Genomic DNA, 17,777 nt, shown 5'->3' on the forward strand with positions numbered 1-17,777 from the left:
ATATTAATGTAGCCTGGAGCAGAGCCTTCTATTGGAGAGTTACGTCAATGAGGGGGGAGAAAACAGCACTGGTCACATGGTTCATGTAAACTGGAAATAGTGACAAACGCTCATAGACTCCAGTGCATTCTGTAAACTTCTGGTTTAGGGCTTTGTCACTATTGGCCAATAGAAGGCTCTGAAGAAGACCTGGCCCATGAAGTGAACCGAGGTGACGCAACTCTCCTTATATGTCTCAGGCCAGGAAAAGTGAAGCGGATGCAGCACCACACACACACACACACACACACACACACACACACACACACACACACACACACACACACACACACACACACACACACACACACACACACACACACACACACACACACACACACACACACACACACACGCACACACACACGTATTACTGTATTACTCAGTGAATCCAGTGTGACTTAAGGACATGACATGTGTGAACATGTCAACATAACACACTCCACAGAGAGAGAGAGAGAGAGAGAGAGAGAGACAGAGAGACAGAGAGACAGAGAGAGAGACAGAGAGACAGACAGAGAGACAGACAGACAGAGAGACTGACAGACAGAGAGACTGACAGACAGACAGACAGACAGACAGACAGACAGACAGACAGACAGACAGACAGACAGACAGACAGACAGACAGACAGATAGACAGACAGACAGACAGACAGACAGACAGAGAGAGAGACTCTTTAACCAGAGTGACTTACAATAAACAAGGTAAACACATACAGTACATTGAATGTAGAGACAGTGTAGTGTCTCAGTAAACTAGGATCACATGTAAACAATGAACCTAGCATCAGTCTGAACCAGGGGCCAAAAGGTAGATCACAAATGCTGTGCAGGTAGACCACATGACACGCCCCTAAAAAAAGATTTTGCAGGCATCTGCCACTTGAATTAAGGTGACTTGATTGATTGACATCAAGAAGGGCCTGTCAGCCAGTGGTGGAAAAAGTACTCAAATTCTTCACTTAAGTAAAAGTACCAATACTGCAATATAAAAATACTCTGTTACAAGTAAAAGTCCAGAATAAAACATTTACTTGAGTAAAAGTACAAAAGTATTGGCATCACAATGTACTTAAAGTACCAAAATTAAAAGTACTAAATGTTTGAAAATAGCAGATCTACAAGCTCACAACGCGTCGCGATGCGACGCGTTGTGAGCTTGTAGATCTGCTATTTTCAAATAGCCTAGGTATAAAATAGGGTTAAAGTGGTTAATATATGTTTTATAATATCATAGTTTATATCTGAAAAGTAACTAGTAACTAAAGTTTTCAAGTAAATGTAGTGGAGTAAAAGTACAATATTTGCCTCTGAGATGTAGTGGAGTAGAAGTAAAAGTATTGGAAATTGGAAATACTCAAGTAAAGTAAGAATACCTACTTAAGTACAGTACTTAAGTAAATGTACTTAGTTACTTTCCACCACTGCTGTCAGCCCACTTCACGGCTTCTATAGTAGTACTTTGTTTTCAAGAGTGTTAGGTGCAAAAGTCAGTAGTATTACAAAGTTGTATTATGAAAACCTACCAATTCAAATGTTCTATTTCCCATTCCAAGTGTGTTTTGTCTTATATGTAACGCCAGCACCGCTATTCCAAAGCCCCTCAGGTACATTTTCAAAGTATTTTCAGCAATGGAATAATTATACGTTTTGGGGTGGGTAGATCTTGTTGAGCTGGTCATTTTAAAAGCAGTTCTCAAGTCAAAAACTGGTCTAAACTGTATAATATCAACAATAAATAATCTGTACATTGACCAGGTCTACAAATGAACCTGGCATCATGTCTAAATAACATGCTATTTAAATGACATTTTAACCTTTGCATAACCCTGCATGGTCGTCAAGGCTATACACTATATGTATGACTATACTGTGGGTCAAGTGCTACCGTCTGAGGTGGAATCTGAAGAGTCTTCAGATTATGTTATTCATAGATTTGTTGCAGCACTATCATCAGTGTTGTGCAATTTAAATGTTTTTCTGTTTGTTCATACAGCTTTGATAATATGTTGGATTCATGTTAATGTGTATTTTCAGACATTTTTGGGCGGTGAAACCGCCCCTATAAGTGAGATTTGGAAAAATGTACTAACTCCTGCGCTGTGATCTGGGCCCAGGAAATTAGTAGAATTATCCTGCGCTGTGATTGGCCAATCACAGCCTATTCAGGACTGTGATTGGCCAGTGTCACATGACACATGTGCATAGCCCTATATAAGCAACCATAACTTGAAAAAAACCAAATTTTTGTTTTTTTCAAGTTATGGTTTTGTCCATCATAAAGAGTGTTTCAATAAATGTATTTATCCTTTGTACATGATTGATCGACTCCATTCAGTATTGTGATTAGCTAGCAAGACACCGCCCACTTCACACAGGGTGTGATTTTTATATTTAAAGTTCCTTTCAAACAAAACTCTGATGGCCCCCCTGTAGTAACTCTAAGGACCCCCTGAGGACCCCTAGGGGTCCTGGACCCCTTGTAGTAACTCTGAGGACCCCTAGGGGTCCTGGACCCCCTTTTGAAGACCCCAGGTTTAGAGGGCCATGAGGAGACGTTGTATCATTTTATTGAGTCTATAGAGCAGTGGTTTCAACCCTGTTGTTTCCTTGTACAACCACCAGAGGGTAGTGTTGAGTGTTTGTAGGGCTTTATCACATTGTTCTAAGAGTTGAGATGAAAAGTCATTTTGTCCTCATTAAACTTTGGCCTCCATATTTGTAGTTCATTTTTAAATCTCTACATTTTAGTCTCATATGAGTCCAGGCTGCAGATCTGGATCTGGTCCATATCAGTAAAAAGAATGGACAACGTTACGCCCATAGACTCTACAGACCGTAAATTAAGCCTATTTTTCAGCTATTTCAAATCCACCATCTTTCTAAATGAATGTTATTGGTTGGGACCGAGCGGGGGTGGGGAATTAATGCTATTGGTTGTGTAGCTTCTCAATCAAATCATCACAAGATAGCCCCGCCCCTCCTACAGCATGCTTTACTTTATCATCAACGTTAAAATAAATGGGACCATTATTTACCAAAACATCATGGTGATTGAAAGAAGACTTTAAACTAGTGACTGGAAGCATATAGTATTTATGACAATGTTTATTAAGGTAATAAAATCAAGTGTAAAGTTCGGCAAAAACCCATCCGCTTGCATAGAGAGTTATTTCTTCTGACAGCAGCAGAGGTGAAACAGTTAAACTACAGGCCATTCATATGAACTTTTACTTCCTATTTAGACTCGATTTCAAAGGCGGATGCTGGGCCCTTGTTGTCATTGTTAGACATTGTTAGACATTGTTGTCTAGGTAGTGGGGATTATATGTGGTAAGGTTAAAATAAACTATATTTTAAAGTAGCCGACTACGCCACCTGGGATTATGGAGCCCAGGACTCCACCAAAATCAGTGTTAAATACACAGAAACCAATTACATCAAACGGGTTCTTTTACCAGGGGTTGAGCAGAGTTAAACCACAACAAACCAAGGGTGCAATTAGAACAGATTTAATAAAAAAAATGCAGACAAATTAGAATACATTATAAACCACAGTCCCATAGCCTGTCCACTGAGTCCTTCTTTAGGAGCAACCACGTCATGTTTCAACACAGTCCTCGTTTTCTTCCAGAACCAAATCCAGGGTCTCCTTGGGGCCAGACACAATCATATTCAGTTACACCGCCCAGACATGGCCTGCTGTCTACACACACCATGCATAAAAGTCATTGCACACACAAATAAGAGTTCTAAAGTATAGCATATACAATCATGCGTTGGTTACAAAATGAGGTGAGAGCTGGTGGTCAATGAAATCAATTGACTGGCTTGACTCAATGGGGAATATAAAATCTCAGTGTTCAGATAAATGAGCTAAAGTGGGGCTGTGCAGCTAATACATAAAAGCAATAACTATTATAACAAGACATGACTCAGTCATGTATACCAGCATGCAGAACGGACGCTATGCGGCGCGTATGCAGAGGTGTAAAGTAACTAAGTACATTTACTCATGAACTTTACTTACATTTTGTCCTATATATTCCTCTGTGTCACGGCGATTTGAACCGACGGCAGGCGTGTATAGTAGCCTTAAGGGGGGAGCATGCAGGAGCCTTTAAAGTCGAGAGGCGTGTCTAGTACCATAGCTTGGGAGGACGAGACCGCCCGTTCAGAGTATGGGAAAGTATCCCCATTGACTTAAAGGACGACTTCACCGATTTTCAACCTATCTTCATATAATTGGTCCTCACTAATACTCATGATAAAATGGTACCATTTTCACACTCGGTCTGTGTCTCAGAGGAGGACTGTGGACAGCCCAGAGTCCCGTCTACCAGTGACATCATCAATGGGGAATCCAAGCTAATAGAAACTGCTATTCCTGGAAAGTTGCAATGCAATAAAAGAAGCCATCGTTCTCGTGTCAATAAAAATCTAAATAAAAAATGTGAAATCTTGTTGGAAAAAAAAAATCATGCCTAACGATGATGTCACTGGTAGACAGGTTTCTGGACTGTCCACAGCCCTCCTCTGAGACACAGACCAAGTAGAAAAAAAGGTACCATTTTATCATGAGTATTAGTGAGGACCAATTATATGAAGATAGGTTGAAAATCGGTGAAGTCGTCCTTTAACGGACAGCCAATGATCGAAAACATGTCAAGAATATGTCGAGAAATAACTAGTGCTGAGTCTCTTTGTAGACCCGCATTGCATGCTGGTAAAAAAGGTTAAAGCAAAACAGGTCCACACGCATCAAGTGTCACAGACTTAGCTTGAAGAGGGGCAAGTCTTAACTCTGCTGAGTTGAGTGGCTTCCCCTCTTTCACTCCTGTTGCCTCGGAGGAGAAACGGCACCACCGATCTACGCCCGTCCAACGCCGCTCTGTTGGAGCGGCCCGGTCCATTTAGTCTGTACGTTCTTTCGGGCCTTTGATCTCTCCACTGGCGTCCTCCCTCAGCCCCCCCCACGGACGGGTCCTCTCACAACTCTTATTTTTTCAAACAATTAATGTTTTCAAACAGTAAATGTCCTTAGACAACATTAAATTATTAAAGTTAACATTTTTATGAAACATTTTAAATTAACCATTTAAGCTCTTTATACTAATAAAGAAACATCTAAAGAGAAATAGCTGATCCACAAGCTTGTACCCTTCACAGCTAATAGAGAATTTAAAATGTTAAGAATCGGTTCAGAATTGAATGAGTACGGCTATAGGCATTGTTTGTGTGGCCACATGTGGAGGAGGACCATGTATACGTCACGGGAGAAGGGAAGTCTTCTTCCCTTCACGTGATGCGGAAGTCTGCCGCGGAGGAGCTGTGGAGAGTGGTCGAGCCTCCACTTGATGTACACTCGCTAAATGCGGAAGTGGAGAGCCTCCTCGGCTCCTCCACTCGACTCCACTCGACTCCTCCAAGAAGCAACTGAATAATTGGACCCTGACTACTTCCGGTTTGGAGTCGGAGTGGCCGAGTGGGAGTGAGCGAGTGGCCGAGATTTTCGGGTTTGGAATTTGGCTATAGAGAGGAACTTGGAGCTTCTTCTCTCTGGAGTTTGTTTGAATGACTGAGCACTTCCTTTACAGGTGCTCCTAATCAGGTAACGAGAAGCCATTTTGCTGCTGCATTCTGGGAAGTGTAGTTATTTATTTGAGCAGAGTAGGCGTAGTGCTGACTACATATGGGCCAGGCAGGCGGACGGGCAGGCAGGCAGGCAGGCAGGCAGGCAGGCAGACAGACAGACAGACAGACAGACAGACAGACAGACAGACAGACAGACAGACAGACAGAGGGATGAAGGTTCTCCTCATCCTCACCAGCTCATAGACAAGATGAAAATTGATTAAAAAATCATATAAAATGTTACATATTAAACATATGATATTAAGTCATGTTCCCACTGTGAAAACTTCATTTGTGAAAGCATGCGGTACTTATAAAGTATATTTTACAAAGCAAGTACTCCATTACTTTAACTCAAGTACAACATAGTAACTTTCACTGTGTAGTAATGTTTGACGAGTATTTATACTTTATTCTCAAGTACTGAGTACCTCTGTTCCACTGATGCAGCGACTGACCTGTTAGTTACCATGACGACCATGCAGACACATTTAAACTTGTTTGTTCTTGACCACAATGTTAAAACATTTATTTAGTTGTTGTTTAGAGTTAGACAGATACAAAGTTCATTGTTTACCTGGTATTCTATAGTTTCAACGTACAGATTATTATTCAGATAGTATATTCTTTAGAGTCTAAATAATATACTATGAATAATAATCTAGGATCACAGGTAAAGAATGAACCTAGCATCAGTCTAAAGTTTAGACTGATGCTAGGTTCATTGTTTACCTGTGATCCTAGTTTACTGAGACACTACACTGTCTCTCTGTATTCTATGATCCTATAGTTTACTGAGACACTACACTGTCTCTCTGTATTCTATGATCCTATAGTTTACTGAGACACTACACTGTCTCTCTGTATTCTATGATCCTATAGTTTACTGAGACACTACACTGTCTCTCTGTATTCTATGATCCTATAGTTTACTGAGACACTACACTGTCTCTGTATTCTATGATCCTATAGTTTACTGAGACACTACACTGTCTCTGTATTCTATGATCCTATAGTTTACTGAGACACTACACTGTCTCTGTATTCTATGATCCTATAGTTTACTGAGACACTACACTGTCTCTGTATTCTATGATCCTATAGTTTACTGAGATACTACACTGTCTCTACATTCTATGTATGTGTTTACCTTGTTTATTGTAAGTCTCTGGATAAAGAGCGTCTGATAAATGACCACATTGTAATTATTATTATAATAATTATTATTATTATTAGTATTACATTATAAATTATCCTCCTCTGGTCGTTTCTATTGGTGTTGTATTACGTTTGACCAGCAGAGGGAACCAGACTCCACAGAACAGTACATTTGTACACCACTACACTTATTTGACATCTTTACTTACTAGTTATTTTTCATATTTAGATAATTAATAATTAATGAAACCATGGATGAAAAATAGATTTTAAAAATGACAAAAACCTTAATAATCATGGTTTCTTAATAATCGTGGTTTGTAGATCTGCTTTTTTGTATATCTATTTTCGAATAGCCATAAAATAGGGCATAAATAGTTAATTATTAGTCTGAAATGGATATTCTGCATAATGAGTACTTTTACTTTTGCTACATTTAATATATTTTTTATGTTAACACTTTTGTACTTTGAGTTAAAGGGATATTTCACTTTAAAAAACTGCTGTGGTCATTTTAGCGTCTAATCTGGCTTTTGTGTTTGACAGTTTTTAAGTTGTTGAATTTTAACAATGTCAGACTAATTAAAACACACGTCTCTGCTTCTAGTGACTGATATTGTCCTTCTAATGAATGTTAGACTCATTAAAACACACGTCTCTTCGTCTAGTGACTGATATTGTCCTTCTAATGAATGTTAGACTCATTAAAACACACGTCTCTGCTTCTAGTGACTGATATTGTCCTTCTAATGAATGTTAGACTCATTAAAACACACATCTCTGCTTCTAGTGACTGATATTGTCCTTCTAATGAATGTTAGACTCATTAAAACACACGTCTCTGCTTCTGGTGACTGATATTGTCCTTCTAATGAACGTTAGACTCATTAAAACACACGTCTCTGCTTCTGGTGACTCATTAAAACACACGTCTCTGCTTCTGGTGACTGATATTGTCCTTCTAATGAACGTTAGACTCATTAAAACACACGTCTCTGCTTCTAGTGACTGATATTGTCCTTCTAATGAATGTTAGACTCATTAAAACACACATCTCTGCTTCTAGTGACTGATATTGTCCTTCTAATGAATGTTACTCATTAAAACACACGTCTCTAGTTCTGGTGACTGATATTGTCCTTCTAATGAACGTTAGACTCATTAAAACACACGTCTCTGCTTCTGGTGACTGATATTGTCCTTCTATTGAATGTTAGACTCATTAAAACACACGTCTCTGCTTCTAGTGACTGATATTGTCCTTCTAATGAATGTTAGACTCATTAAAACACACGTGTCTGCTTCTAGTGACTGATATTGTCCTTCTAATGAATGTTAGACTCATTAAAACACACGTCTCTGCTTCTAGTGACTGATATTGTCCTTCTAATGAATGTTAGACTCATTAAAACACACGTCTCTGCTTCTAGTGACTGATATTGTCCTTCTAATGAATGTCAGACTCATTAAAACACACGTCTCTGCTTCTAGTGACTGATATTGTCCTTCTAATGAATGTCAGACTCATTAAAACACACGTCTCTGCTTCTGGTGACTGATATTGTCCTTCTAATGAATGTTAGACTCATTAAAACACACGTCTCTGCTTCTGGTGACCGATATTGTCCTTCTAATGAATGTTAGACTCATTAAAACACACGTCTCTGCTTCTAGTGACCGATATTGTCCTTCTAATGAAAGTTATACTCATTAAAACACACGTCTCTGCTTCTGGTGACCGATATTGTCCTTCTAATGAACGTTACTCATTAAAACACACGTCTCTGCTTCCGGTGACTGATATTGTCCTTCTAGTGAATGTTAGACTCATTAAAACACACGTCTCTGCTTCTAGTGACTGATATTGTCCTTCTAATGAACGTTACACTCATTAAAACACACGTCTCTGCTTCTAGTGACTGATATTGTCCTTCTAATGAATGTTAGACTCATTAAAACACACGTCTCTTCGTCTAGTGACTGATATTGTCCTTCTAATGAATGTTAGACTCATTAAAACACACGTCTCTGCTTCTAGTGACTGATATTGTCCTTCTAATGAATGTTAGACTCATTAAAACACACATCTCTGCTTCTAGTGACTGATATTGTCCTTCTAATGAATGTTAGACTCATTAAAACACACGTCTCTGCTTCTGGTGACTGATATTGTCCTTCTAATGAACGTTACTCATTAAAACACACGTCTCTGCTTCTGGTGACTCATTAAAACACACGTCTCTGCTTCTGGTGACTGATATTGTCCTTCTAATGAACGTTAGACTCATTAAAACACACGTCTCTGCTTCTAGTGACTGATATTGTCCTTCTAATGAATGTTAGACTCATTAAAACACACATCTCTGCTTCTAGTGACTGATATTGTCCTTCTAATGAATGTTACTCATTAAAACACACGTCTCTAGTTCTGGTGACTGATAATGTCCTTCTAATGAACGTTAGACTCATTAAAACACACGTCTCTGCTTCTGGTGACTGATATTGTCCTTCTAATGAACGTTAGACTCATTAAAACACACGTCTCTGCTTCTGGTGACTGATATTGTCCTTCTAATGAATGTTAGACTCATTAAAACACACGTCTCTGCTTCTAGTGACTGATATTGTCCTTCTAATGAATGTTAGACTCATTAAAACACACGTGTCTGCTTCTAGTGACTGATATTGTCCTTCTAATGAATGTTAGACTCATTAAAACACACGTCTCTGCTTCTAGTGACTGATATTGTCCTTCTAATGAATGTTAGACTCATTAAAACACACGTCTCTGCTTCTAGTGACTGATATTGTCCTTCTAATGAATGTCAGACTCATTAAAACACACGTCTCTGCTTCTAGTGACTGATATTGTCCTTCTAATGAATGTCAGACTCATTAAAACACACGTCTCTGCTTCTGGTGACTGATATTGTCCTTCTAATGAATGTTAGACTCATTAAAACACACGTCTCTGCTTCTAGTGACTGATATTGTCCTTCTAATGAATGTTAGACTCATTAAAACACACGTCTCTGCTTCTGGTGACTGATATTCAGTGTTGGGTAACGTGCGTTAGTAACGTAACGCCGTTACGTAATATATTACCGAAATGCGGTAACGGGTAATATGACGCATTACTACAAGGAGAAGCTGTAATATAGTAGTAAGATGACACTACGTTACTACGTTACTAATTATCGCGAAAAAACAAAAAAAAAGACCTTCTAATGAATGTTAGACTCATTAAAACACACGTCTCTGCTTCTAGTGACCGATATTGTCCTTCTAATGAAAGTTATACTCATTAAAACACACGTCTCTGCTTCTGGTGACCGATATTGTCCTTCTAATGAACGTTACTCATTAAAACACACGTCTCTGCTTCCGGTGACTGATATTGTCCTTCTAGTGAATGTTAGACTCATTAAAACACACGTCTCTGCTTCTAGTGACTGATATTGTCCTTCTAATGAACGTTACACTCATTAAAACACACGTCTCTGCTTCTGGTGACTGATATTGTCCTTCTAATGAACGTTAGACTCATTAAAACACACGTCTCTGCTTCTGGTGACCGATATTGTCCTTCTAATGAACGTTACTCATTAAAACACACGTCTCTGCTTCCGGTGACTGATATTGTCCTTCTAGTGAATGTTAGACTCATTAAAACACACGTCTCTGCTTCTAGTGACTGATATTGTCCTTCTAATGAACGTTACACTCATTAAAACACACGTCTCTGCTTCTGGTGACTGATATTGTCCTTCTAATGAATGTTAGACTCATTAAAACACACGTGGGTGGGGGACTGAAAATGTTTTACCATCTTCCCCCTCGTCCTCCAATAGTACCTCCTCCTCCGGTAACACGTCCTGCAAGGTGCAAAACAAAGGAGAACTAAAGTCAGACGGAACCAAAAACAAACAATGTTTCCTGTGTAGGAGAGAGAGAGAGGCAGAATGGCTCTGACCAGCCTGATTAAATACTCCAGAGGATGATTGGACTCAGGTGTGCCTCGTCGTCTAGGCACACCTCTGCAGGCTGGTCCCCTCCTCCTACACATGAACAGAGAGCATCATTAGAATCACAGCCACACTACACCCAAACAGGATGGGTCATCACAACAAGCTGTGTATTTTTTCATGCCAACAGTTTTTGTACTTTTAAGTACATTTAGAAAAAAAAGTACTTTTACATATTTCTACATTGTGGAATCGATACTATTAGTCAAGCGGAAAAAAAAAATTTGAGTATGTGTGCGCGTGCACGCGCGCGCGTGTGTGTGTGTGTGTGTATGTGTGCGCTCCAGGCTATTAGCCTACATCCATCCATCCCTCTCATCCATCCCTTTATCCATCCATTCATCCATCCCTTTATCCATCCAACCATCATTGTATTGTCCTCATTTTGTCTCCTCCTCCCCTTTTCTCCTCTTTCACTGTCTGCTCCCTTCATTCTGTCCTACACCTCCTTCTGAGATAGATCTATCTAACTCTATCTATCTATCTATCTATCTATCTATCTATCTATCTATCTATCTATCTATCTATCTATCTATCTATCTATCTATCTATCTATCTCTCTATCTATCTATCTATCTATCTATCTCTCTCCCTCCATCATGTCAGACAGAGATGAAGAAGGCTCATTGTTCAGCAGGTTGGGGACAGAGTCTCCTCGGCCCAGAGTGAAGTATGGAGGAATGTTCAGCAACGTTGAGGGAGCGTTCGAGAACAAGACGTTGAACTTCGAGTCCTTCAGCCCCGGGACGCAGCGGAGGCGTCGCCGTGGCGACAGCGATGCGCTCAGCGACGCCGGCAGCGACTTCTCGTCCGTCAGCCAGACGCCCCGCCCCCCACCGCCCCACGCCCCGGGAAACCACCGACTCAACTGCTACGGCAAGAGAGAGGTGACCAAAAAGATGTCTTTATTTTATTCATTCATTCACTTAAATGTAATGATTGATTGATTGATTGATTGATTGATTGATTGATTGATTGATTGATTGATTGATTGATTGATTGATTGATTGATTGACTCTCTCTGCTTCAAAGCAGTAGTATAGTGTTTGTATATGTATGTTATATATATATGTTAGTATAGTGTTTGTATATGTATGTTATATATATATGTTAGTATAGTGTTTGTATATGTATGTTATATATATATGTTAGTATAGTGTTTGTATATGTATGTTATATATATATGTTAGTATAGTGTTTGTATATGTATGTTATATATATATGTTAGTATAGTGTTTGTATATGTATGTTATATATATATATGTTAGTATAGTGTTTGTATATGTATGTTATATATATATGTTAGTATAGTGTTTGTATATGTATGTTATATATATATGTTAGTATAGTGTTTGTATATGTATGTTATATATATGTTAGTATAGTGTTTGTATATGTATGTTATATATATATATATGTTAGTATAGTGTTTGTATATGTTATATATATATGTTAGTATAGTGTTTGTATATGTATGTTATATATATATGTTAGTATAGTGTTTGTATATGTATGTTATATATATATGTTAGTATAGTGTTTGTATATGTATGTTATATATATATGTTAGTATAGTGTTTGTATATGTATGTTATATATATATGTTAGTATAGTGTTTGTATATGTATGTTATATATATATGTTAGTATAGTGTTTGTATATGTATGTTATATATATATGTTAGTATAGTGTTTGTATATGTATGTTATATATATATATGTTAGTATAGTGTTTGTATATGTATGTTATATATATATGTTAGTATAGTGTTTGTATATGTATGTTATATATATATGTTAGTATAGTGTTTGTATATGTTATATATATATGTTAGTATAGTGTTTGTATATGTATGTTATATATATATATGTTAGTATAGTGTTTGTATATGTATGTTATATATATATGTTAGTATAGTGTTTGTATATGTATGTTATATATATATGTTAGTATAGTGTTTGTATATGTATGTTATATATATATGTTAGTATAGTGTTTGTATATGTATGTTATATATATATGTTAGTATAGTGTTCGTTCAAATCATTGAAGTGAAGGTGAGAAACGTGCGCTGGTCTCAGGCCACGTTTCCACGGTAACGATGAGAAAAGAGTGCCGTTGCGTTGTCACTTTTTATTCTGCTTTCCACACGGAGGCACAACAGTGATTGAAAACGCTGCAGTGTGCATGCCAGGTGGCCAGGTGGCGCTGTGACCCGCTGCCAGATAGACCAGTCACACATGCACAAAATTGCTTCTGTTGTACTTCCTGTCACAGCTGTTTGTTCCCCCAGAACCCAGTGAAAATTTCACGGAAATTGCACGCTGCGTTCATTTTGTTCAAAATAAACCAATCCTGCACATTTTGGAAGCCAATCTTAGGCAATCAGGATGGAATATGGCAGATCGGGTAGATCTGTGTTGATCACATGACTATAGAGATACTGTCTACCGATTTGTGTGATGTTTGGACAAAATCTGGAGGAGTAATATCCAAAAACGTGTTTTGCACAAGTCGGCCTCCTGGTGGCGCTGTAACAGGCCAATCTAAAAAATGTGGGTTCTGAATTGGCATCCAGGGAGTGTTTGTGCACAGTTTCACAGCGACCGGGCCAATGGTGCCGGAGATTAGCTGTTCACCAGGTCAGGTAGGTTATTGTGGGCCAGCAATGTTTGGAATTCGCCAATCAGGATGGAATATGAAAAATCGGACCGAACCATCTTGATCACTTGACTATCGAGATAATGTGTACTGATTTGCATGATGTTTGGACAACATTTGTAGGAGTAATATAAAATATAAAATTGTTGCCAAAATCGGCCTCTTGGTGGCGCTATAATAGTATAATATAAAAATGGCCTTTAGGAAATTTTGCTATCTGATAGACCCAACGTTGCTATATGTCAACATTTGCATAAAAACTTACCAAAACTTTTTTAAACATTATATTTTCCTCTTCAAAGTACTCCTACAAAACCATCTGAAAGGTTTAAAAATGTTTTGCAAGTACAAATATATCCGGGTCTTACAGGGTTAAAAGGGTGGCATTTGTTTCTCAAGGTAGTGCAAATGTGCGTGCAAAGTTTCACAGTAATTGGACGCTGCGTTCATGATTTGCGGCATTTTGTTCAAAACGGGCCACTCCGGCAAACTTTAGGATGTAAATCTTAGCCAATCAGGATGGAATATAAAAAATCAAACAAAAATGCAGGGCAAAGGTTGTTCCTTGGCCTCTAGAGAGTGTTCATACAAGGTTTTACACAGATCGGTGCAGTTATAGGTAAAAATACTTATCAGCCTGTTATAGCGCCACCATGAGGCTGATTTGATAATTTTCAAGTGGCATATTTCTTCCTCGGCCTAGTGGAAAAGTAGGTGCAAAATGTCACAGTAAGTGAACGTTGTGTTCATGACTTGAGGCATTTTGTTCAAAACGGAGCACTCCTCCACACACACACACACACACACACACACACACACACACACACACACACACACACACACACACACACATGCATGTGTGTGTTAGAGGATGAGAGGGGTGTGTCTGTGAGTGAGCATGTGTGTGAGCAAGTGTGCATGCGTGCGTGCGTGCGTGCGTGTGTGTGTGTGTGTGTGTGTGAGTGTGTGTGTGTGTGATAAAGGGGTGTGGTCCTGGTTGTATTGCGTCACATTAAACACGGTCAGCTAGAAGCTGTACAGTTTGCTTTTCAAATTAAAATGAAAAATAAATTAATACAAAAATAAAATAAACGATTAATCATGAATTTGGGGAAAACATCAGCGGAACGACGAAATATGAAACAATCTCTCAAATCGATCATTATTTATAATATAATATATAATACAAACGTTACATAAATATCATTATATTATAATGTATATAAAACATATATAAATATCATAATGTATTGACTGGTATATATAATACAAACGCTATATTATTACCATTAAGCGCGAAAATAGCAGATCTACAAACTCACAGCGAGTCATGAGCTTGTAGATCGGCTATCTTTGGCTCTAATTTCAAAACGTTACACACGTTAGCTGTCGGTGGAGCTTTTATTTTGAAGAGAATGAGCGGGAAACAGGGTGTTAGTGTTGTGTGTTTTGACACACATGTAACTACACACCGTCCAGACAAAGAGCAGCACACTGACTGGAAACACTAAAACACACTGTGTTTATTATACACACACACACACACACACACACACACACACACACACACACACACACACTGCTGGGTGGTGCTTTATTAAGTAGATATTTAAAATCTTTCATTCATTCATCATGTCGTTCCTCAACAAGAAGAACTGCACGAGACCTACGGTGAGAGAGAGAGAGAGAGAGAGAGAGAGAGAGAGAGAGAGAGAGAGAGAGAGAGAGAGAGAGAGAGAGAGAGAGAGAGAGAGAGAGAGAGAGAGAGAGAGAGAGAGAGAGAGAGAGAGAGAGAGGTGTGTGACCCACATTGGGCAGTCGGTCTTGTATTGACCAAGACTGTCTGTCTGTCTCATTGTCTGTCTGTCTGTCTCACTAACCTGTCTGTCTGTCTGTCTGTCTGTCTCACTAACCTGTCTGTCTGTCTGTCTCACTAACCTGTCTGTCTGTCTGTCTCACTAACCTGTCTGTCTGTCTGTCTGTCTCACTAACCTGTCTGTCTGTCTGTCTCACTAACCTGTCTGTCTGTCTCACTAACCTGTCTGTCTGTCTCATTGTCTGTCTGTCTCACTAACCTGTCTGTCTGTCTCATTGTCTGTCTGTCTGTCTGTCTCACTAACCTGTCTGTCTGTCTCACTAACCTGTCTGTCTCATTGACCTGTGTGTGGTGTTTGCAGGGTGCTGGTCTGTTGATCAGAGGAGGTAAAGTGGTGAATGATGACCAGTCCTTCTATGCAGATGTTTACATAGAAGATGGAATCATCAGGTAATTATTATTATTATTATTATTATTATTATTATTATTATTATAACTTGTAGATCTGTAGATCTGTAGATCTGCTATTTTCTCTACTTCCTTTTAATTGATGGAATTCCCTAATTTATTCAAATTAATTTATGATTTGTTTCATTTTACTTTTGAAAATCTTTTAAACAAAAGATATATATTTACTTATAAAATAAAAATGTGCTGGCGACCCAAAAATGGGCCCCAACCCACTCTTTGGGAAACAGAGATCAGGCTCAGAAGGAGAACATGGTATGAGTACTGTACCCATAGATATATATAAAGGCTAGATGACTCACCCGCGCTGCTGGCCAATGGAGTACGACGTTGCCACATGGCGGCCATCTTGAAACAGTCATTCATAACATTATGTCTATGGTGCATATACTTTAAAATAACCATAGCGTGCTCAATTTTCATCCAATTTTCAAACGGTTTGGTGTGTTGTAAACACCAAAGATGTAGTTATGTTACTGCATACTTAAAATTATATATTAAAAAAAAACATGATTATAATTATAAGTATGCAGTATCATAACTACATCTTTGGTGTTTACAACACACCAAACCGTTTGAAAATCGGATGAAAATTGAGCACGCTATGGTTATTTCAAAGTATATGCACCATAGACATAATGTTATGAATGACTGTTTCAAGATGGCCGCGGTTGAGCTACGCTTGCGCCGCCCCCTTGAGCCATCTAGCCTTTATATATATCTATGACTGTACCGCCTGGTATGAGTACTGTCCCGCCTGGTATGAGTACTGTAACATTACATTTTACATTACATTACATTTTACATTACATTACATTACAGTCATTTAGCAGGCGCTTTTATCTAAAGCGACTTACAATAAGTGCATTCAACATAGGTAGGGAAGAAAACTACTAATCATCAGTCTTAAGTGCATTTTCTGCAAAAACAAGCAACCAAGAATATACCTAGCGCTAAGGTAAAAGTGCAATATATCAGCTACCTACTGTCTTAAACAGATGAGACAAATAGGAAAATCAAATGAGCAAGAGCTAAAACAAATAAGTGTATGAAATAAACAAGATCCAATAAAAACAAGAGCTCGTACAAATAATTGACAACAAGTAGGCAAGGCTAAGAGGAAGGGTGGTGTTTCCTGAAGAGGTGGGTTTTCAGCCTGCGGTGAAAGATGGGCAGTGACTCTGCTGTCCTAACATCAGTGACTCTGCTGTCCTGACATCAGTGGGGAGTTCATTCCACCACTGTGGGGCCAGAACAGAGAAAAGCTGTGACCGTGTAGATCGGCCAGAAGGACCACTGGGCGACGAGGCAACCAGTCGCCCCGAGGTGGCAGACCGAAGTGGTCGGGCAGGGGTGTAAGCCTTGACCATAGCCTGGAGGTAGGAAGGAGCTGTTCCTTTCACTGCCCTATAGGCTAGCACCAGGGTCTTGAACTGGATGCGAGCCGCTACGGGGAGCCAGTGTAGAGAACGGAGAAGGATGGTTGTGTGGGAGAACTTGGGGCGGTTGAACACCAGACGAGCCGCAGCTTTCTGAACAAGCTCCAGAGGTCTGATGGCTGATGCCGGAGCACCAGCAAGGAGGGAGTTGCAGTAGTCCAGGCGGGAGATGACAAGAGCCTGGATGAGCACCTGGGCTGCTTTCTCCATGAGGAAGGGGCGAATCCTAACGCCTGGTATGGGTACTGTACCGTCTGGTGTGGATACTGTACCGTCTGGTGTGGATACTGTACCGTCTGGTGTGGATACTGTACCGTCTGGTGTGGATACTGTACCGTCTGGTGTGGAAACTGTACCGTCTGGTGTGGATACTGTACCGTCTGGTGTGGATACTGTACCGTCTGGTGTGGATACTGTACCGTCTGGTGTGGATACTGTACCGTCTGGTGTGGATACTGTACAGTCTGGTGTGGATACTGTACTGTCTGGTGTGGGTACTGTACCGTCTGGTGTGGATACTGTACCGTCTGGTGTG

The 17,777-nt window shown here is 39.4% G+C and overlaps 1 protein-coding gene across 1 annotated transcript in view; it reads left to right on the forward strand.

Moving 5' to 3' along the window:
- Positions 1-11,457: 11,457 nt before the first annotated feature.
- Positions 11,458-17,777, forward strand: part of LOC308081207 (dihydropyrimidinase-related protein 4-like) — a gene marked incomplete at its 5' end in the record, with an annotated part of 44,482 nt that continues 38,162 nt past the window's right edge. Inside the window, 2 exons of the mRNA XM_080457597.1 lie at positions 11,458-11,745; positions 15,697-15,785. Coding sequence (XP_080313723.1) covers positions 11,458-11,745; positions 15,697-15,785 — 377 coding nt within the window. The remainder of the gene's footprint in view (positions 11,746-15,696; positions 15,786-17,777) is intronic.

The sequence above is a fragment of the Gymnoscopelus braueri genome (assembly GCF_963280865.1).
Source record: "Gymnoscopelus braueri genome assembly, contig: SCAFFOLD_58, whole genome shotgun sequence".
In the NCBI taxonomy this organism is placed as follows: Eukaryota; Metazoa; Chordata; class Actinopteri; order Myctophiformes; family Myctophidae; genus Gymnoscopelus; species Gymnoscopelus braueri.